The following is a 24,592-nucleotide window of genomic DNA, read 5'->3' as shown; positions in this document are numbered from 1 at the left end:
TTAATATTCAAATCATTTTTATTTTTTAAATTTGTATGCATATTCATTAGATGATCGATCCTAAATGACGTGAATCTTTTTCACATAACATAATAATTAATATGTAACTATTTCCTGTTTGTATAAAAAATTGTAATATTGTTTAAAAAAATTTAGATGTAAGAAAAATAATTCCATAGATTAATCATCTTTGAATGTTTAATAATATCTTATTTCTTAATCTTAAGTCATATGATTTATTTCAAATGAATACAATCGACGGAATAATTAGTATGGACACATAAGGATTACAGGGTTTTTCTTTTTGTAAAACTTCAGTCGAGGGTTAAATCGAGAACGCAATCCATTTTCTATGCGACGAAATACTAAATATTTGCATTTTACACTGTATAAGATATCAACTTAATTAGCGCGCCAATTAGATAATTAACGAATTTCCGAAGGAAATGGAGCTATTGCTTTTGTACTGATGATGGAATTTTGACAAAATTTCTTCAAATGTTCGTCGATCCTACCTAATAGATAACGATTTGAATAAAATTTGGTATCAAGAAGGATTTGGGTATTTAAAAGGTCAATTACGTTAATGAGAAAAATTATAGGGAATTCGCTTAGCTGACGCTTATATATACCAAATAAGAATATTAAAAAATAGTAAATTATATGTACCAATAAAAAAAGCATGATACTCCAAAGCCCCAAACTTATAAAGTTTGGGACTACAAATGTCAAAAACCGCGTTGCAAATAAATTATTTTGTCATTTTAAAATGGAATGACGCCTGCAAAGAATAATTTTTTTGAGGAAAGGTCGTAACTCCGTCGATTGCCGACAAAGAGGGGGTCTGGTAATAATTGACCTGACACAAAGATAATTGGATATACTGTGTTTTTATTACAATGTAAATATGTACAATTAACATTAACAATAAAAACGCAACGTCTATAGACTGTAAAAGCAAATTTTATTTTGTCCGAAAGCAAAGACTAAATAGTTTTTATTCAAAATAAAAAGTTTTTCCAGTGGAAACTCTAAACTCGGACTTTTAAAATGTAAATGGCCCAGCAAGGCTGGCGGGTCACATAATAAATGGTATTTGAATCATGTAACATTTGATTACGACATTTGTGTTTTACACAAAGAAAAAATTAATTAGTATAAAAATATTAAATTCCCTTTGGGAAGGTCTTTCAAAGATTTGCACCAAAAAATTTGCATGACAATTAAATTGATTCATTTTTGTCCTTCAATAATATATCAAGACATATATACCTACATCAAATCAAATCAAATCATAATATTTTAATTAAAACAGTAGTGGTAATAATAATAAGTTTTCCGCTTCCATAATAATTACCTAAAATTGACATAATTATTTAATTAAACATTAAAAAAATTTAATTTAAATGTGTATAAAAACAAATTGTTATTAATTTAATGTAGTTCATTTCATACAATCTGAACATCCATATTTAAAACTAGAATAGCTCTTAAAAAGTATATTTCTATTTTTCCTACTTTGTTATGCCGACCACTCATCTTTCGGTAGTCCTTTGGGAATAACTAAGCACATACATGAATGTTAAAAGTATAGGTACTCTTACTTTTTGGTTAGAGGCCTCTTATTCCTTCGTAAGATCTTATTCCTATCGTGCTGTGTAATGGTAAAAATTTGACTCGCTGTTAAAAAAGTACCGCTAAGGAAAAAAACCAGGTTAAAGAAATAATATTAAGACTTAATTTTGTTCAGTATGTAATTTGCATATCATATCTGTGATAAAATTGCCTATAAATAAAAAGAAAGTAAAATACTTACTGTTGATATATTGTATCACTTATATATTATTTCTCAGCCTGTTTTTAGCCATGGGTACCGCACTGCGGAACTTCTCACGAGTCGAGCTAGTATTACCTAATGTTAATTTCCAGTGAAATATAATAATAATAATAATAATAATAATGAGATTTAACCTCCGTTTCTCTGATATATACGCCTATAACAGAGGCCACACACATCATTATTTGTTAATCTTTATTTATTTAATTACAAACATATTTACAATTACTTTTTGATGTGGGTGGAGTCGCTTACTTCGTTCTTTTCCAAGCGAAGACAATGTGATCAATTCTGCACTCCCATTAATTATAAATTGTTCACACTGCCGCTACCTAGATTTAAACCCGCAACCTAAGTCTAAATGGACAAACAGTCAAAGGCAAATGCCTTAGACCGCTGGGCCATTTAGGCTCTATGACTCCAGTGAAATATAACTTAACCAATCTTCCCGTAAAACTCGAGGACCTCTTTTCTGTTGCATTTTAACCAGATGTTATTTAAATTTTTCTTACTCAAGCTCCCTATTTCATCCATTGTAATGGGTACCAACCAGACCTATGACAAATTCAGATTATATGAAAAGAACTATATTTACATATATACTTAATAATTTTGATTGCTGCATTAATAGCCATAAGGAATCAAATCTAATTGTTTATATTAAACATAATTATATCTTTGTTGATAATAAAAAAAATTTTATTACAATTTTACACCAACCATCTCTCCACCTTTCTGCCCTCCCTGTTTTGAACGATAATTATCAATAATCGTTCGCAAGTAAATTCGACATTTTTTTTTTGTATAAAAATTTCTCTAAAGTATATATCAAATTTTATTTAAATCCGAAACGAGTTGTGATTTTTAACCGATATCAGATTTGAGAAGTAAATTGCTTCGGAAATATTTATATGAAAGTCAAATTAATTGGGTTTTCGTAATTTTTAGATGCTAATTTCTCTAGAATATCAAAAAATCGACATGCAGTTTTTTTGGATTGTTTTCAATTTAAAGGCGCAATTCCACTGAAGCAACACTGGGCGACTTGTGGCTCGATATTTGTTGTCAAGTTTTGCTTATTGTAGGTTTGCGATTACATAGCACAAAATTCAATTAAATTTGTCCAGATTTCATGTTGCATGTTACAAGCCGCAGCGATCCGTTCACTGTTGGATAAACGACGACACTGTTCAACTTGTAGCGTGTGGCAAAGAGACATTTTTTTGTCGCTTTGTGTTCCCTCTATCTCTATTGAAAGACTATGTGTAGCATACTCGAATACCGCATGCCGCATGCTTTAAACATTTTATTATACATAGTATAAAACAAAGTCGCTTTCTCTGTCCCTATGTCCCTTTGTATGCTTAAATCTTTGAAACTACGCAACGGATTTTGATGCGGTTTTCTTTAATAGATAGAGTGAAGGTTTTTATGTATAATACATCCATATTATAGTAGAGTAAGGGGTTGAAATAGGGGTTGAAAGGGATATGCTTAAAAAACTAAAAAAGTTGTGCATCGATTAAGCTCAAATATTGACACGATATACAACCAGCTTCAAAGATCTATTGTTTTTATCTACTTTTAACCTTCGGAGGGTAGAACGGTGTAGCGAGAAAGTGGGAAGGAATTATCGAATATTTACAAATATACCTAAGTGGGGTATCAAATAAAAGAGCATGACGTGTACATTACAAAACTGTTATCCCACGCAAGGAAATGTGGAGGGAGGGGTGCAAGTGGGGATGTTGCCCAGCAAAGCGGGCAGTTCACAGCTAGTACATTATATTACAAAAAGAATCAACACACAAACTTATTTTTTGATTTAGCTATAAATCCTGAAATTCTATGAAGAAATAAACATACAAAATATGGGAAAAATTTAATAAAGTATATTGAAAACTTTAGAATAGTTGAATAATTTACGTTAATTCTTTTGATCGCAGTACTACCAACAAATTCAAATTTTTTTCTCTGCCCCGTTTCGGAAGTTGAACAAAATGACTTTTGCATTTATTACTGAATTTTTTTCTTATTTGAGATCAGGCTCCTTGAAGGATTTGCATAGGTCCCCGTGACAAAAGCGCAAAAGAAAGGAAAAACGGCCTGATTTATTTATAAAAGCAATTAATACAAAGTAAAAAGTGTCCAAGTTACTTTCCTCCTCAATCGATAATATAAATAAATAATCTATAACCTACCTATTATTTATAATATAATTACTTGAGTAAATACAAATAGTAATTCAATAGTAATTAGAATTGATATTTGCTGATGATAATTGTTATTAATTTGTTATCCAATGACAGTTAAAGGTTATGGTTGGCAATAGTAAAATAAACCATGTATTTTTTTTAATCGTAAATTAATTTTATAATTGTCTTTAATTTATAAAATGGGTGGTGGCACTCCTTTTTTCTTTCGTACAAAATTAAATAACATATATGCAAATAAAGCGTTTAATAGTTACTTAAATTAAATTATATGTAATTATATTAGATTTTAAGTCACGCAATCGTATTTGAATCAAATGCATACTATGTATTAGAAATATTCAGTTTATTTTTAAATATAGGCATATTTTATTTGTTTTTATGCCTACAAGTTGCATAAATAGAATTTCTCTTCACATTTACGATTTAATATATTTATCAGCCATGCTGGTAGATACATAGATGTATATGTAAATGCACCTACATGAATAAAAAAACTTTAAGTAAAAGAAAACCGACTTCAAAAGAAAAACTTTTTCAAAACAAATTAATATGCACTAAAAAGTAAAAAAATAACGATAATATAATGCAATTAAATTATCGTTATTTTTGGAGTCGGTGTCAGCCAAGGAAACAACTCTGACAGAACAGTTTGCTACAATAACTTGGCTGACACCGACTCCAAAAATAACAATAATTTTAACTACAATATATTATCGTTATTTTTTTACTTTTTAGTGCATATTAATTTGTTTTGGAAAAGTTTTTCTTTTGTAGTCGGTTTTCTTTTGGTTTTTTTTTTTTTTTTTTTTTGTGTTTTTTAATGAATCTGAAATATACTATCTAATATAATCATCGCAATCGGTTGGCGTGATATTGAGTTATTCGTCCTCTTGTCGTGCATGCTTAATGCAAATTTAAGACTTTTATGGTTTTCTCATTTTCGGGAAACACCAGCTTTCAAATAGATAAAGAATCAACAAAATCGGTTTACCTAGTCGAAAGTTCTGAGGTAACACATATTAAAAAAAAAATACCGTCGAATTGATAACCTCCTCCTTATTATTTTTAATTTACGGAGAAAAGTTTGAGTCAGTCCTTTGTAAAATTTTACTAAGATTGTGCATTCCCAATTTCATAACGTATAATACACACGCAAAAATTATTAAATTTTCTATTAAAGTCCGTCTGCATATTTATGGTTATCCGTCTGCATATTTTCCTAAATGACACCTACAGTATAAAAGCAATTTTCTCTCGAAATTTAAAACTTCTGTCATTAGCGATTTTGAGTAGACGTTAATATATCCTTCGAGACATTACCTTTTTCCCTACCAGATTATTTCCGCCGTCTGAAAAGTTTCACAAAAATCATCCAAGTGGTAGCTACTATTGAGAACTTTCGAGTAAAAACACTCATTAATGCGACTAAATAAATTAAAAATTAAAGGATTTTGTGGTATTTTGTAAAATGAGAAAAATTTATAACCAATTTGTTTATAAATAAAATTTGCTAATTCTATGAAACATTTATTTTAATATCATAAAATTTCTATGTATTCATCGCAATATTTATTTTTCAGCCACGAGAAAGAGGACAAATGCGCTTTCATATGTTACAAAATGTCGAGGTAGCCCTTGGTTTTCTACGTTATAAGAAAATAAAATTAGTCAATATACGTCCAGAAGATATTGTCGATGGAAATCCAAAATTAACGTTAGGATTAATATGGACAATTATTTTACATTTCCAAGTAAGTGACATTCATTTTTTTTTTAATTTTAATTATTCTTTTTTTTAATTTATGTTGATTTATTTTTGTTAATTACTTTTTATTAGCAATTTGGTTGCACTTATTTTCATCTCTCCAACCCCTAAAATAGTGTTTTGTTTTTATGAAACCTTCATTATTGATCGAATTTTTAATGGATTCAAAATATCTTAAAATTGATAAATATTATTTATTTATTAAAAAATTCTTTTGAGCTTTAGCTAATTTTTCCCAAAAAAAATTTTGTGTATACAGTACAAAAGATCTAGAGAAAATTTCAAAAAAAATCTAGGAGTTTAAAATGATTGGAAATAGCACTTTCTAGCACAGGCTTTTTCAAACAAAATCACCTCAAATTTTGTACAATTAAAACAATATCACTGAAAAGATTTCACATATTTTACGGAAATTTAATTTCGATCAAAGTGATATTACGTCACTTAATCAAATAATAATTAGAAATATGGTGCTACGGAATATAATTCTGGTGGAAGCGTCGTGAAGAATCTGAAAATAGTTTAAATAATATTTATACTTAAATAGTGTATCATTTGAGGTTTAGTTATAGTACACACATACCGCGGTCAAGTATGTCAGGGGTCAGATATAAATAAAGGCTGACTGACCAGTCCTGTTCTAACTCCTAACTGACTGACAATCTGTTATTTATATGCAATATACAATCTGTATAACAATTTTCAGCTTTATTAAATTCATTTTGGTACCACGTAAAACTTAACCGTTTCGATAGCATATATCTGACCCCCGTTCTATCGTCCGCTTGACTGACCGAAGTATGTGTGTGTGCACAACTACTATATCCAATCTTCAAATTACCAGCTTTGGTAAATTCAACGAAATTTTTTTGATCTGGCTCTTAATCCAGTAAGCGTTAGGAACTTTAAGCTATTATCAAAAAATATTTTCTAAAAACAAGCTTTTATTTAACATCAAAACTAAATTGGTATAAATTAAATAGTAGATACGTAAGAAAAATTTAGATTTAGCGTAAGATTTAAAACCTGTGGAGTAAATTTTTCAGTTTCCTAACGCTAAACCGAACTTTATTGATTCATAGATATTGCGATTTTTTATTAGAAAATGATTAGCTATAAATGTAATTTTGGATAATTTGGTCGAAATTCAATATCTTAAAAAATTAGGAATTTTTTGCACCGTGCAAATCATAATCCTAAACACATGTTGCACCTTATTTGTCGAACATTTTTAAAATTTTTAAATGGATTCACATATCGAAATACATGTTCAGCACAACTTATCCCCTTTTTTTCACAATTCGAAAATTGTTGTCTTTTGTTCTGCATACAAAATTGTGATTGATTCACAAAATCAATCACAACGTCTTGTCTTTCCATAATTTTTTAGAAAATAATTTTTTTTTTCATTCGTTTATAATTTTTTTTACTTTTTGTTACCCGTTTTTAAATTTTCTTTCAAAACTCGCATGTGAGATTTAAAAAGTAAGTCGCGTTTAAAAAAAATGGAATATATTTAAAATTTTGTTTTTTTGTAATTTTTTTTACATTGCTTACCTGATTTACTGATAAATTAGGGGAAAAAGGTAAGAATTTATTTAACAAGTGTTAAGAAATAAAAATGCATTATTTTTTTCGATACATGAATCCATTAAAAAAAATTAATTTATCTTTATTAAAAACTATGTATTTTATTAATTTGAATTTTAATTATTTTAAATTAAAGAAATCTGTAATTTAACTTTCAAGTACTTTTAAATGAATTCATTAGATGGCAGCATGTACAACATACAACACTGATTTTATTCTTAGCTTTGAATGAAATGGTGGGAGTTGAATATCAAGAATCAGTTCATTGTTTTGTAATTTTCATTATAATGTGTGTACCAGTTATTCTTGTTTGCAACAATACTGCGCATTGAAATCTCCAATTCATTTATTAATGTATGCACTTAGATAACTTCTTTTTAGATCAAAAATGTTTTCTATAATTATTTTAGTTTTTCTATGTATGAAAATTATTTAAATTGTTCAAATTGATATAAATTTTGAATAGTGATTCGTCAAAATACACATCGACTTGTTCCAAACCTTTTTCGTACAAATTAAATTTAAAAACACTATACAAAATCATAATTCCTCATATTTTTAGGTATATCTCGAATTTTTGGTACCTATAGTTTTTAGTGTGAAAAATTTGGTTTCTGACTTTTTTCAAAATATGTGTTTATCATGAATTTCATAAAAATTTTAAAAATAATAATTTATTATTCCTTGATAGAAAATATCGATATTTTTTACGAAATATCGTTTTTGACTAATGTTAATAATGACGAAATAGCATCGATTTACCAATGGAAAAAGTTCCTCTTTCATAATTTATCGATATTTTTTTTTATATCTCTACAAATTTTACCTGTGTTGTTAAATGTAGCAACTTTTACAAAAAGTGTAAAGAATTAAGAAATTTATAATTTTTTTCCCGATTTTTCATACAATTTATTGGCAATAGAATCATCTTAACTAAAATAATATATTTTCTAATTCAAATTTAATAGATTGTTTCTTAAAATTAAATTGTCAGCTATAATTATTGGGCTTCACACTTACCATAAGTGTCTACAGTAACAGCTACATCCACGAAATTGTACTTCTTATTAAACTGTAATTATTAAGAAAATAAATACCGTTTTTTATTTTACGTACAATTCGGTTCAATAAAAGTGATTTCATCAGCACTCAATACAAAATTAAAACGAGTTCGATAAATCCGGTATTGAAAACTAAATATTTTAGCAATTTAATCTTTCAAATTAATATTTCTACCAATATTTTATATATGAACTTAAAAGATTAGCCTATCTCTGACCTCTGTCTCCTTTAGGTTGTAGTTTTCTTGAGGGAGTATTCTGGTCTAAAAGTCTAATTTTTAGGCATTTTTCAAACCAGGAAAACATTTTTGTGACCATTTTTTCATCGGATCTTTTTTACCTAAAATAAAAATAACAAATCAAAAATTCATCGAATTACATACAGGTCGATGAAGTGGGGTCTACAAGAAGAACGGTTCATCCTGGTTGACACGATTCCAGCCCTTGTAATGATCTGAAACAAAAAATTTCCTAACAAGTAAAGATATTGCTATCGTCTGGACCTTAGCAAAAAATAATTCACAAAATGTTGAGCACATAAAAAAAATTGTTTTCTCTTTTTCGAATTTTTTAAAAATTGAAATTTTAAATCCTAGGCACAGACGATTGAAAGATTTATAAAGAAGATTCCCACCAAAGTTCTAAAAAGTCGGTTGAGTAGAACTTGAGATATCATGTCAACCACCTCGAAAAATGTAGTTTCAAGCAAACACCCAAAGTTTGAAAGACAATTCCGATAGAGTAACTCGGATAAGAATATTACTCACTTTGGACTAATCGGCGATCCCAGATTCACACATTTTCTGCCTTCTTTTGAAGTATCAGAAAAACCACTGTGTCTACGAAAAGCACAAAAGAATCGATCTTTTCATAGACCATAATACCGCCTAAAACACACTAACTACTATCGTCTCTTTTTCCGTGAAGGTTTCGACTACATTTTATTTCAAATTGTCATTATTTTATGAATACAAGTGTACATCATTTTGTACACAATTAAAATAAAATTTAATAAAGTAAGATAGCTATATACAAAAATATTTCGCTTATCTTTCTCATATGTGAACCGTCTCATTTTTTTTCAAATATAATACGATTTCTTATTACAATAAAATAATATCTACTTGATAGTCAGTCCATAGTCAGTCATAGACGACTTGAGACTCAAAGGAAGTTGTTGGTTGTTGTTAAATGTATTATTTTTCAAGTACACATGATCGATAGTGCATAGCAGCTGTAAAAGATAAACACAAGACTACTTAGCTTATGGCTACGAAATATAGTCCAATTGTATGAAAAATTGAAAAAAAAGTGGTCTATTTCGTAATATATATTCTCCGTCATATTTTTGCTATGACTCATTTTATTAATAAGGTTTAACTGTAATTAAATATGGGAACATAAACTCATTTGTATGTTTGATTTATTTAGCCAGTATATCACCGAAATATAGATACACTTGACTTTGATAAATAGTTTTAACTGTAATTGTATTTAATATTTTAGAAAATTGTGATTCTCGCAAGATTTGATATAATCTGTTTAGAACAAAGATTAAGTGCTATATTTAAAAAAAATGAAAATTTTATATCTGCGATAACGCTAGCCATCTTGAAAATCCTTTGTAAATTATGAATAGTAGAAAAGCTAAACTAGAGACGTAGTGTTAATCAAAACCAAATCAATTAAGGTTGAAATTTCACATAAAAGCGTCCCGTGTACGTTCTAGCAATTTTCAGGAGAATGAGCAAGTATTCAATGTTTGAAATCAATCGAATTTCTACGTCTTCAATCAAAGAGGAAACGGTTAGGGAAATTTTTCAAAGGACCATGTTAAACAATCAATGGTGTGTTTCTGACGAATGTGTGGTATTTTGGTAGCTTAGGTAGAAATATTATTGATTCTTACATACAAAAGTGTCCAAGTATCGATCCCTTTGGTTTTCATGCTAAAGTACCTACTGTAAAATTTATGAAAAACGAGACGCAGTCGTACGCGTAGACTTTTAAAACGACTAAGGAGTAGGTCGAAGTAAATATTGGCTTTTCCATCATAAATATTGTCGCATTCGTTGCGTACAGAACCATTTTTCTTTACCGTCTCATATTCTCGACATCTCTCTCTATTTACGACATCACATTAGAAGCCTGTAAAATTATCAGTGTTTCTGTACTATATGATGCATTTGTTATAATATAAACCTTCCTTTTGAGTCACTTTATCTATGAAAAAACCTCATCAAAATCCGTTTTGTAGTTTTCAAGATCTATAAGCATACATAAGGACAGACAAACAGCGGAAAGCGACTTTGTTTTATACTATGTAGTGATTTAAGCTTTAATACAATGATTTTCATCTTCACTTATGTAATAATATTGCCTATATCTATAAATAAATAATATATTTATTTAAAGTTACATATAAAAAATACAGATTTCGTGACTAACACACTCATGAAACGTGAGTGGCTTCATTTCAGTGTAACCTACAACATTTTTATTTACGAAAACTTGAAATTGAAAATTGGGGCGTAAGAAAATAAAACATATAGTCGTTAAACTGACATGTTTAAGCCGTAGGTCTGAGAAAACAGCTCATGAAATATGTAGGCCAGTTTGATATATTTAATTTTACTTATATTTTTTAAATAATTGTGTACAAATTAGCCGGTTGTTTATAAATTTTCAAACCCTCGTTTTTCCGACATGTTAGGGGTATATATTATTGCATTAATGATATAAATATAGTGTGAATTAACTCAAATTAATTATAAAACGACATAGAAGTTATAATTATTTCCGCTATTGGCGCTGCACGCGTCGAGTTCGGTTTTGCACGCGTTGAATATAAAATTAATATTTCCTTGTATTAAAACATAATTCTATGTATTTTTCTGATAATTATTATGTAAACACTTATACTTAATGTCATTAATATTATTCTCACAGATGATTACAAAGAAATACGTTGTTTTGACGTCATAATAATCATCTTACAAATATATTCACAAACATTACCTTAAATGTTCAATTATAAATATTTGTCAAGGATGATTTTCAACATCATTTTTTTAACTACAACTAGAGAAATAGATGCTACTGAAAATTATTTACTTCAAAGGTGTAAATTAAATCACATAACTAAAACTAAAATAAATATTACTATAATTTTTTTTTATTAATAACACCTACTTTTTTAATGGGTGTACTAATTTCAAATAATTATGTTACGTAACATATAATATAAAATGTAAAATTTATGAGGACCAAATAATTTAATTTAAATCATTCGTACAAAATATTTAATTGAAAAGATTTTTTTGGAAATTCAAATTAAATTAAAAAATATTTTACACCTACTTTGTATTTAAAAAATTTTAACTTATAAAGTGTGTTACTGAATTTTTAATGGGTCAATGAAGGATTCAGTATTTAGTAAAAATAATTATCTTTCTGAGAACTCTCGAGCAGTTGAATGGTGGGACACTTGGCAGAACACTGTCTATTGAACTATCACCTTCATATCTTGGGTATCTTTGTTGATCCCACTTATAGGGCCTTTATAGAGGCCGATGAAAAAATCTCCATACAAGTTATTTGCACTGCCAAAATCTGGGTGTCAGATAGAATATAATTTTATTCCAAACCTTGGATCCATCAATTTTGTGAGCAATCCCAGCCGAGAAGCTGTGGGTTTTTTTTTCAAGTGGAGTGGAGTTAAGGCCGAAGGCCGCGACTTGGTTCAAGAGGGGAATCACCTGGAGTGTGTCTTATAGACCTCTTCTCAATTTTTTCGAAGAGGACTAATTTTTGAATAATTTTCTCTTATAGACTTTTTTTTGCCTTCTCATTAACCTTCTATTTTTATTTACCCAATTATAAATCCGCGGCTATCATTCTTTTGAAATGATTTTCTCTTGTATGCTCCCATTTCGTTACCATGAATGCTCTATGGTTTATCTCTAAAACGACATTTTCTCTTTTCGGAGTTAAGGAAATAATAATCCATTGTACCTAAATGATGAGTTGGCTGGTACAAATTTGGTTATATGTGATTTAATTTGAAATGATTTTTTTGTAAAAGTTTTTGTATAACTCACTGCTCAAAATTTTCACACTTAGGACTCTGATTTGGCAAAAGAATTCTCCACAGAATACCCATATTATCCATGACATCAACATGAGTTAAGTTAGGCATTATCATTATTTTGCGACTTAATGGGTGTATCACCTATTTATTGGAGATGTATACTGTATACATTACAACAATATAACAACAAAAATCGATGCGGACTCCTAAAAAAATAAAAATTTGCCATGACATTCCACATAAAAACTGTAGGATAAAATCCAGGCCAAATCATAAATAACTTATTGAATATTAAAAATAAATCAAGATTCTAATTTTGGCAATATCAAGTTTTTAAGGCGTTTTTGGGTCGTGTTTGTTGCAAATCAAACAAACAAACAATCAACCCACAACTACTGTATCAATAATCTTATTATTAATGAAACTATAAAAAAACACACACAGAATCAACCCCCACACATTCCACTTACACCACCTCTGATTTTTGCTGTCATGATAATAAAATATAATTCTTCAAAGTATTGATCAAGGGCATAAAATATTATGAAACCAATAGATAAACAAGGTCACTTCCCACATTTTCTCAAGAAATAAAAAAAAAACATATGTCACTATAAAATTACATTTTAAAAATTCTTATACTTTTTGTAATTATTACAAATTTCTTAAAGCGTAATTTATAAATTTTTATCTATTTTGTGTTTTGTGAAATAATTTTCCACGCATTCTTATTAAATTTATGTATTTGTTTGTATTCAAAAGATTTCTTGAGATACATTTTAATGTAATTGATTCGTTTTGATATTTAGGTTAGGTCATCTGTCTATATGGCTGCGAAAATTATGATGTAATGTTTATTTATTTCTTTGTTAAGGTAGTACTATCGGTAATAGACTTTGCATTCAGAATTTAATGAAACTTGGCATAGTTGTCCATTATTATATCATAATTAATCAGTTAAACCAGGGTCCTTCAGAGAACTGAAAATCTGAACGTCCAGTTTTGTGAAATAAAATAGAATCTGTGATTTCCCATTAGGATCAATATTAAAATATCTTTTTTTTCAGTTCTCTGACGGCCACAAAAAAGTTAACTGGTTAATTATGATATAATAATGGGCAACTATGCCAAGTTTCATTAAATTCTGAATGCAAAGTCTATTACCGATAGTACTACCTTAAGTGTTTGGTATTGAAATTGTATGTTTATATGTATAAAACTTATGAACGATTTTCGAATAATTCAACTTAAGGAATTGCTCGTTCTTAGGGTAGAATCGGGTATATCAAGGGAATGACATTTTTTTATCAAATTTTCAACTTTGATTACAATATTTGTTAAATCTTGATGAATTTAGACCAGGGCTTCTTAAACTATGGGTCGCGACCCCATTTGGGGTCGCGTAGCAAAATTCTGGGATCGCGAGAGGTAAAAATACAATTTAAAGATAAAATTTTAAGATAAATACAATTTAAAGATAAAATAACAATTATCGTAGATAAATATATCATAAAATCTTCTAGTTCGGAAAGATTATTTATTTGTACCTGCATTTCTATTAAGAGTATTATAATAACTTGAATAACATTTACTATGAATTATGAAATGTTATTGGAATTAATAAAAAATATAAATTTATTTTTGTCAATCTCTAAAAGCCGAAATAATCCCTAGAAATAATTATGAACAAAATTTCTAGGTTTTATTGCTGAAGAAACAGCTTTAACACATATTAAATCCCAATTTGATTTGTTATGCAATAAAAAACAGGCACATCCATCTCATTAAATTTTTAACTTATACTTTAATTTAAAACTTACCACGCAACTACTTGAATATATTCGAGAGAATTAAGACGGTCAGAATCCAAAAGTGGTAATAAATACAATTTTATAATTTTTTGTGCAATTTTTAATTTTAGATTTTTGTATGTTTCAAAACGAATTCTAAACTTATATATTTTCATATGTATATGTATATTGTTACCTAATAAATAAATCATCAAAAAATATTAATTTATTTTTCTTTTATATTTGTATGGGGTCGTCAAGAAACTCGCAATCATAAATGGGGTCGTGAATTACAAAAGTTTAAGAAGCCCTGATTTAGACGAAAATAATAGTATTTTTCAATATGTGGCTCAATTTTCGAAACACTGAATATTTAATAATTAAATCGACTAAATAATTAAACAGGCTTAGGCTTCTATATTTCGAAAAGAAAGCTAGCTAGGTATCGCAAAATTTTATTATTGCTTTTCGTCTAAATTCGTCAAATTATATTATAATTTATCATAAAAATTGAAAAAATATTTTTTTTAATTATACCTGTAATTACTTTAACACGGATCGTATATCCTTAAGGATGTATGAGCGTCAAGTAATTTCAGGTAAAAAAATGTGAATATTTTCAATTTTGATAGTGATTTATTTCAAAACTTGACGATATAAAACGAAAAAGAAGAATACAATTTTTCGATATCGGGCGTAATTTTCAAAATATTGAAAACTTAAAATTTCCTTTAATTATTCAACTTTCGTTGCAAAAAAAAATTCTGTCCCATTTTTGAACGCAAGGGCTAAAAACTTCAAAACCCAACCAAGTCCTCTATAGTCGGCAAACTCAACCCAATCAACTCGTAATTACAACAATACTCCAAGTCTTTAAAATTTTCGGTTTTTTTTTCCCGATTACCTTATGTAGTAGTGGTGGTAAAAGGATATTTGGAAAAAGTTGACGGAATTTCTTTTCAAAACGTTTTCAAAATCGCAAACTTCTGTCTAAACCTATTCTTGAAAAATCTATCTTATTTAACATTATTTTTTAAAAGTTTCCATAATATTCAACATAAGCCAGGCACTTTGATTTACGGACTTTTCAGAATATAGAAAACATGTTTCAGGTTAACTTCAAGTATTATAATATTCTGAATCCACATGTCTTAGACAACAACGATGTCTTTATTAAAATTATGATTTCCTAGTTAATAAATTCAAAAAACATGTTTGATTTTTTTATTCAAACAGGGAACATAAACCAGTAGCAACCTTTATAATATAATATCAAACTACTTTTTAGAAAAATAATATACATAATGACGCATGGAGCTTGTTATATGAAACCTACATCTAGAATTACTCAATTTATGTGTTGGATTGAATAACTACGATTCAATATATATTGTTTTGTATGAATTAAACCCATTTTTCGATTCGAAAATTTCTTTTGTTTCTTAAGAGATACGTTTTGTGAAAAAACTGAAATGACTGAACAGATTATTCAGATTGATCTAACTTTCAAAAAGAAACTCACATATAAATCGGTTAATTTGTTTAGCTTCGATGTCATGGACAATTGTACCTTTTCTCTTTACAAGAAAAATTTGTTTAGTTAATACAAAAAATAATTTGCAAAATTCTACTTATTTTTAAGCATATTTATTTTTAAATAAATGAATTAAATTTTTCTGACCGGTACGACCATCTTCAGACAATATCATATTCATCTTCAGACGAAATCATCAAAAAATTAGTGGAATTTTGCAAATTATTTTTTCTTTTAATTTAATGGTCTAAGAGAGACCCATTTTAATAACAAGATTTTTTATGAAATTATATTGATTTTTAAACATTCCTTCCATATTTTTTTTATCGAAAAGTGTTCATGGCTATTTTTAATTAAATTAATTTTAATCAATTTATTTCATGAATGGTAGTTTTCAGGCAAGCTTATGCCATTATTTTCGTAATTAAATTATCTTCTGATACCAATTTCGATTGGTTAACAGATCGTTGTAGATCTGTTCATATACTATATCTACTATTAATCTGTCTGTATTTGTAAACTTAAATCGGTCAATTCTTCAAGGGTTTGGAATCAGAAATAAATGTTTTGTTTAATTTAAATAAAAAACGAATTTGATTTTTTTTATTGTTTTTTATTTCGATATTGTATACAAGAGGAACATTCATATTCTACAGGTCTAACTGTATTTAAAATGGGAATTTATTAATTAAATACATTAATTAAGATAATATAACCTTCTTTTGCATAAAATTAGTGTTGATTAATCTGATTACATAAATATGTACATATAATAATAATAACAATAGAGATAAGAGCGAATTATTATTGTAAAATTGTTTTAATTAAACAATTTTTACATTAAGTTGTTTATATTTTTTTATTACAGAGTGTAACAGAAATAAAGCTTATTATTTTTAATAATGCTATTTAATATAATATACACCCAAACTTCAGATTGCTATTAATATCTTCCTTCTTAATCGATTTCAAAAAATAATAAAATTCCTGGTCATATTTGAATATTCTTATAAAAACTTTCGTTTTATTTTCAAATCAAATGAATTTCAGTCGGAAAATACGTTGATAAGACTTTAAAAATTGATAACACTATAGACAAACGCCAGTATTGTAACCCTTTTCTGTTAGGGGTTCAAAAACTAGAAGCTTTTAAATCCTTTTTTTTTGTCGAATTTTTTACATCAAAGATCAAGCACTAGTTCTTAAGTTCTAATTAGTCATTTAATCATTAGTTTCTCTCAAAACTTCTCGTACTCTTTTATGATAAATTAATTGTTTAAATGTTACGAATTATTAAATTTCTCGCATACATATTAATTTTGTTTGTGTACTGGGTGATTTAATAACTTTGATGGTGACATAATGGTGTTAATTATTCTTTCTATGAATGTGACACTTGTTTTCATTTTATAAAATCATCAGGTACAATACGAGCATTCAGTTGTCACCAAATGTTCAACTAATTTTCTCATAGATCTCTGCTAATATAAAAATGAAAAATTATATTATAACTTAAGTCGAGATAAGTTGTCAAAGATTTACAAAACATGTTTCACGACTGTATGGTTTTACCATCTTATCTAAAACCTTCAAATACTACTAGATTTACATATTTTTTTGTTATTCTATTTGATTGTCGTTCATGCCCCAAATAACCTTGAGGGGCCTAAGGAAGATTACAAAGATTTTGGTTAAAATTCATCTAAATTAAAATCTCAGCAGATTCCCAATCTTTTGTTTTTTGTCCTCTTTCAAGATATTAATCAATTTTCCGTTTCTTCAAACGTTCATAAATCGTCGATATGTGCTCATTTTCACGTCGATCAGAAAGTGTTAACTTTCTGTCCGCTGTGCAAAACGAAGTTGCCGCTTTCTGCCTCCATCGAGGAAACAGATAGTAAACACACCACGGGAACAGATAAAGAATGTCTCAGATCTCATGTTAGTCACTCTAGGCTTCGCCAATGGCGACAATGAACATGAGATCTAAGACATTCTTTACTTCTGCTCCCTGGATGTGTAATTTACTATTTTTGTCAGGAGTATTGTGAAAAATCGGGTTACATCACACTCATATGGGGAATTGAAAGTGAATTATAGAATTCGTCTGAAATTTGTGATAGGTATCTATAGAAACTGTCAAAGGCATAGCCGATTATTTTATTTATCCATGAAACAACAGTTTGAACAATTAGCTCCTCCATTTATTTGAACTGACAAACTAATGCATCTAAAATTCGAACCAATCTCTCAACTCCAAATACTTGAATTTTGTGTCAACCCGCATTTGGCTATTAAAATCGGAAATTATCATTATTGTTTTTAAATTAATATCATTCCCACACAAAATCAAAGTTAATAAAATTCATTATTTATTATTACTAATTAATAACTAGCCTTGAATCTTATTATGACATCACATGAAATATATAATCAAAGGATGACCAAAAAAACCAAAATTCCAAATGACTGTCATCAACAAATCAATAATTCCGTCATTTTTGGATATGATAACACGATCAAAGTTCCTACTGTGTTTTTAAACTAATGTTGTTTGTTGTTTTATATGAGTTTAATTAAAAAAATAATGTACTTAAGTAAGGTACATAATAAACTAACTTAAGTATAGTATAGTTGAGGTGCGCGCACCTGCCGTCAAGGAGTGTAAACTTCATAATAATATAATGTCGACATGCACATGATACATTCAGTCAGCCGGTGTATGTATGGTATGGGTGCCGCTGAAAAACCAGTGTCAATTATTAAACCGTGCCCGAATCATCAAAATAAATATAAATCTGTTATTGTTATTTATTGTTTTGTTGTTGTTGTTGTTTGTTAAATCTCTCTCTATTGTTATAAACAAATTATTAAATTTAAAAAAATATTATGTCAATTGAGAATTTTTTTATTAAGTGCAATTATTTTTTGTTTATTACAAGTGCAAGTGTTGTTACCAAGTGATTTTCATTTTATTTATAAATTTTTTTTCTAAATATGAGTTGGTGTTTAATTTTTTTTTCTTTTTACTTTTTGGGAAATTTGAATTTTATTTTAAATACGTAGTTTTTTTTTATTAATAAATCAGAGATAATTTGCATATAATTTTTATAGCTATTCACAAGGAGATAAGTTTTTATTTTTTTATTGATAATAACGGAAAGATCTGATTTACAACATATATTTTTATTGCGATTAACATTTTGGTAGTTTGACAATGAATATTTAATTTTTCTGTTGTTTATGTTCATGAAATGTTGTTAAATTTGTATTAAATTGTTTTTGTAAACATTAAGCAATGCAAAGCTGCTTGTTTATCAATTTGTTTGAAAATTTGATCATTAATGGTTGATATTTGAATAATATACGTATAAATAAGCGTTTATTGAACATGCTAAATTTATAGGACCAAGTGTTAAGTGTCCGATTGGATAGCGAAAGGTCCATGGTTCGAATCCTGATAGAGCCTTAATTTTTATTTAACATTTTAATTAAGTTTTCGTCAAAATAGCTCAAGTTCTCCAAATCTAACATTTATTGTACAAAAAAAGTAGTCTATTCTAAAGTCGTCTAAAATAGCATAATTTTAAATTTTAAACATTGGGAAAACCTTGCTTAAAACTCATTAAAAATCAAATTCTTGGTTGCTGATTGCTCTTGTTATAGCTAATTACTTTTCCCCAACGAGGCAAGTAAAATATAGTAAGCGACATTAAGCAGTTTAAAAATTTTGTCTTGTATATTTACTCGAAAATCATATTCCAATATTATCTTGGGTATGAATATTGGCTCTTTATGTCTTCTAAGGTCCATAAATTCTTATTTTAAGCGTTTTGGTTTTATATCGAAAAAATTTTTAAACAAAGCTATCGGAAGATAAATGTTGAAGGCAGTTGTACAAAAAGCTATAAAAATTCATTAAAAAAAAGTAAAAGAAGTTCTTCTTAGACGCACTTTTTTTTTCCAGTATGACTGTTTCACGTGATATTTGAGAGAAGCTTACATATTTTCAAAAATAATTAATTTTAAAGTCTTTTATAGTGAATATGTGTATGTTTATAGCACAGGGCAATGTGTACTTTCTCGTTTAAATTGTTTTTCAATAGGATAAATTTCCATTCGAAGACATTATGCTTTTACTAAGTGTAAGAACGTCTTTCATGCGAGTAAAAGTATTTTCCACAATAAATTAAATTCTGTCTTGTTCAGAATTTGTTCTCTACAATGTCCCTGCACTATACAAACCTTGCATCGAAGTCACAAGTTTGCCTCAAGATATTTCTTATTTTATAAATCACGAACATTTTCAATTATCAAAATTTATTTAAGATTTTAAGATAGATAAAAGTGTAATAGCCCATATTACAAAATGCATCCATCCAAGTTAAACTTAAAATGCTATGTCATCGTCAATACACGGACCGCTTTGTATTTTTTTTTATGAGAGTTTTTCAATGAAAAAAAAAAACATTCGCTATAACAAAACAAATAAAAAATGAACGGAAACAATATTTACCGGAAATAGACCAAATTGAGAACAAATAACAAACCATCATATACTGACACATGTACTGTTTCAAAAAAATTATTATTATATTTATATTAACCTCTATATACAAACTGATTGTATGGAAGCAGACTTCTTTTTCCAATCATTTTCAGGCGATGTAAATTTGAGATCTCTTGAAACAAAAAGTAGCATCCTGTGAGCACATCTGTGTACACATTTGATCCTAAACAAAAAAAGTATCAATTTAGGTCCAATCGAAAATGAATACATATCTATATCAAAACTTTTATAAAACAGCCCCTAAATTTTTTAACTCATTCAATGTAGCTTCGTGAGACCTTAATTTTGATAAATTCTCAGTTTTTTCATAGAGGATATTATATTTCAAAAATTTTAGTTTCTAAGGACGATAAACTTTTCGATTTCAATATGTTTTTTTTTTTAAATCTGTATACGGAGGTTGTGTGATGTTCATATAGGATTATTTATAATCATATAATAGACAGCCAGTGCCAGGTTAAATAATAAAGGAGAGGTATATTAATTGTTTATTCATGTTATTAGAGTATTAATTTCGTAACCATAACAAAAAATACAAATATTACGTTTGGTCAAAAAATTAGTAAACAAAGGGTGTATTAAGTATACATTTAAACAGATGATTTAATTCAGATTGTACAATATTGGCTAAAAACATTGAACCATCTGGAAATGGTAGTTTTTATCAGTCGTGAGTGCTGAACACGTGATTCTTGACTATTTACTATCCCCATTTTTTTGTTACACACCCGTTATCACGGTAATTTATCGAATGAGCTTTGAAATTAACGTAAGCTAAGTATTATAGTTCTTACAGTTTGTTTATCCACTTACAATTTTCGTTTGTCCACCTTCTAATTGGAAGTTATGACACAATTAAAAATTATGACATCAGCAACCCCAGATGCAAATTTTTATAAAATGCAGGTGTCATTCGTTTGACAACGATTTGTCCACATTTGTCCACCCTTCAATTATATATTTTAACGAAATTAAGATTTACTTAAGCATCCCAAAATGCGGTATTGTACACGTTTGTCCACCCAATTTATGAAAATTCGCATTTGGGGGGTGCCATTTTCACGGAGATAGTTTTAGATCTAAAAATGTTATTGAACAAAATAAAACTCCAAAACTTCGAAAATCCCTTCTTGAATTTCGTCTGTACTAAAAAAAAGGTGTTTGATTAATATGGCGGAAGCGCAAATAAATGCATGGTATATAGTTATAGTTGACGTACTAAATAATTTATTTGCGCTTCCACCATAAAAATATTTTTTTTCCTCCGTAATAATTCCTAATTCTTAAATTCGTTTTTAATTTTCTTCAAAGACAATTTCACTGTATGTATACCTAGGGAGGAGCTGCAATAATCAGCGAAAAGAGGGTTGCAAAACACATCATAATGGACCTCCTAGTAATTGTCAAATTCCATTATTTAAGGATAAATAACTGTGTAAATTTTAATCTGTCATATTCGATTTGTTAAATGGTATTTTAATTGATTAATAAGTAATTAATGTCTTTTATTTAAAATGCTCTGACTTTTAAAACCGCGCCAGATTACAAAGATTCCATTCAAGACAGTTAAATATCCAGCAGTCATTAAAATTATTTTTCAATCGAGTGTACCTGCTATGATGGCAAGGGGAAATCTAGGGTGTGTTTTATGTGATAATTTTTGTTTTATTAATAGAAATTTACATATTGAAACAAAAGATAACAAATTACTCGTAATTGCAAAGAATTTACTATATATGTTAATCAAAATAAATGAATTATGGTGTTAAAATAAAATTTTGTATAATTTTAAATAATTAATAAATATTTATGTACGGTTTTAATTAAACTCTGATGATGAGAAAAATAGTTTAATGTTTTTCTTTTTGTTATTAATTTAATTAGTTTGATGTAAGCTATCAACAAATATAAAAGTGTAATTAGGTGAAGTTCCTCTATTGTTTTAAGATAAATATTATTCATAATGCATCCATTTTTTTAATAATTTTAATTAATTTTGTAATATTTATGAATTTTTTAATTATAAATATGTATAATTTTTGTTTATTAAAATAAAATAATAGAAGACCCGATCTTAACATTTTGTACAAGTTTGCAGAATAATTATTTTCAATCTTGCCATATAAAGCAACAAAAAAGTAAAGTAAATTAAATTTTATATAAAATTAGTCTTTGACATTTTTCCCGTTAATCAAGGCATTACGAAGATTTTCAAGAGAGTAAATTCCCAATTAATACCTTCTTTTTTTCAATGCACCTTTTTTCCTCAATTGTAAGTAAAATCAATAATCAAAACCAAAATTATCTTCGATTATTTAAAAATGTTCAATTTTTTGTAGAATTTTTTCCTGTAAAAATCATTTTGATGTGAGTTCATAATATTTTATCATTTCATACGAATTATTTAAGTATTTTTTGTTTAATATGCATTTTTATCTTATATATCAGGAGTGTAATGCAATCTTTGCAATAGTTTTAGTTTTTATGACGAAATTCATCAAAACTCATCGCTCACTGGCAAATGTATGAAATTAAATTGTGATATAATTTTATAAACATTTTTACTATCAATGATATCAAAACAAATTTAAAATTTGTAAAATTATTATTGACATGATTGCGTTAAAAAATTGTCGAAGGTTAATTTTATACAAAATTTATTTTATATTTGTTCATGATACAATAAATGTTACAGTTTTTACTCCCTTTCTTTTAACTCGTCGCCCTTTCCCGTGATTTAATCGAGCTGAAGCATACCAGGCATACTCGTGGGGACGATTAAAAAAATCGTTTAAAAGATTCAAAAAAACGGAGTATTTTATGGGTTAGTTTTCTTGACAATTGTAAATACAACTTTCATTTTCCCCTAAAAAAAAACACTTTAGACTGATTATTTTTAAGTTACGTGTTGTATCCACTTATCTTTCTATCATAAATTTATAAACAAGTCTGATCAAACTGTCTGTCTGTCTGTCTGCTCAATTTCAGGGAAAACAGCTTTAAATTGATTAAAACTTATCTGTTTATGGCCTTGACAAAATGTTGCAAGAAAATAAATTCTTAACAGGGTACCAAGTAAATATTATCTTGATTCAAGCAAATTGTAAGTAGTCATATAATTATTGCGTTTAATTATGATTGAGATTGTTGATTCAAGAAATATTTACTTATCATAAGAACATCAACAGTCCAGTAAACAAGTTTACTCGTGTAATTTTTTTTACATGATTCAAAAATTTCTGATTCATCTTCATTGTTAAGTCTTTAATACTAAGTGGATTAACCTTTTCACCTGAATCAACTTCTTATCTTAATGGAACAAGTATTTTTTTATTCTTATTTAAAACAAAAATTCAATCATACATATGGTTTAAAAAAATAAATCACCAACCATTAGTCTTTGTTGACATTCTGTGTTGATAATTAATAACAAATTTGACCTAAATTTTTATTCTAACCATTACTTAACATAAATTTTCTTTTAAAATTGTCCAAAACATAATAATATAAATACTAAAAATCATTGCATGATGACGTAAAAACTATTTTTAGGATTATTCGCCATCACGACCTAGAGTTGAGTTGAATTGAGTTTTTTTTAAAAGCAAATACATAATTGGTAATAAACCGGTTGTGATTTTATTATTATTATTAATAGGTAATGATCATTATTAATATAATTTTATTATATTATACTAAAATACAAATGGATAACCCGTTGATAAATCAATGTGATCTTTGATTTTGAATTTTATTTCTTTTTACATGCAGGCGTTAAAATGTTTTTCTTAAAATAATAATTTACAATGACTTCAAAAATTTATTTGGTTTCTTCAGCTACCAAATTTTAAAAAATGCAGGATAGCAGAAATAAAAAATTAAAATTTTCACAAAATCATGTGATTTTCCACCCGTGTTTCCAAAAGTCAACCAATAGACGAATAGTTTTCAAAACTTTTCTCTATAATCAATTTTTCACGCACCTTTATGTTACAAAACTGTTATCGTTCTTTGCAAAAAATTATTACACGTCACAGCAAACACCAATAGGAAAGTATTACATCAGTTGTACTCAGTTTACTTGAGTACAACTGCTTAAACACACATGCACAAAAATGATTGTATGCCAAGTCGTAATG

The 24,592-nt window shown here is 27.7% G+C and overlaps 1 protein-coding gene across 14 annotated transcripts in view; it reads left to right on the top strand.

Annotated features, from left to right (window-relative positions):
• LOC123299653 (dystonin) overlaps positions 1 to 24,592 on the top strand; it is a 171,856-nt gene that overhangs the window by 46,349 nt on the left and 100,915 nt on the right. For 12 of the 14 annotated variants that reach the window (XM_044882042.1, XM_044881953.1, XM_044882001.1 and 9 more), the window contains exon 1: positions 18,876 to 18,884. Coding sequence is in view for 2 of the 14 variants with exons in the window: in XM_044882010.1 (XP_044737945.1) it covers positions 5,634 to 5,804 (171 nt within the window). In the remaining 12 variants the exon portion in view is untranslated. Of the gene's footprint in view, positions 1 to 5,633; positions 5,805 to 18,875; positions 18,885 to 24,592 lie in introns of those variants that run through there. The other 2 variants (XM_044882010.1, XM_044882051.1) reach the window with 1 other exon arrangement.

This window comes from Chrysoperla carnea, chromosome 1 (assembly GCF_905475395.1).
Source record: "Chrysoperla carnea chromosome 1, inChrCarn1.1, whole genome shotgun sequence".
NCBI lineage: Eukaryota > Metazoa > Arthropoda > Insecta > Neuroptera > Chrysopidae > Chrysoperla > Chrysoperla carnea.
This window is presented reverse-complemented; position numbering and strand designations above follow the sequence as displayed.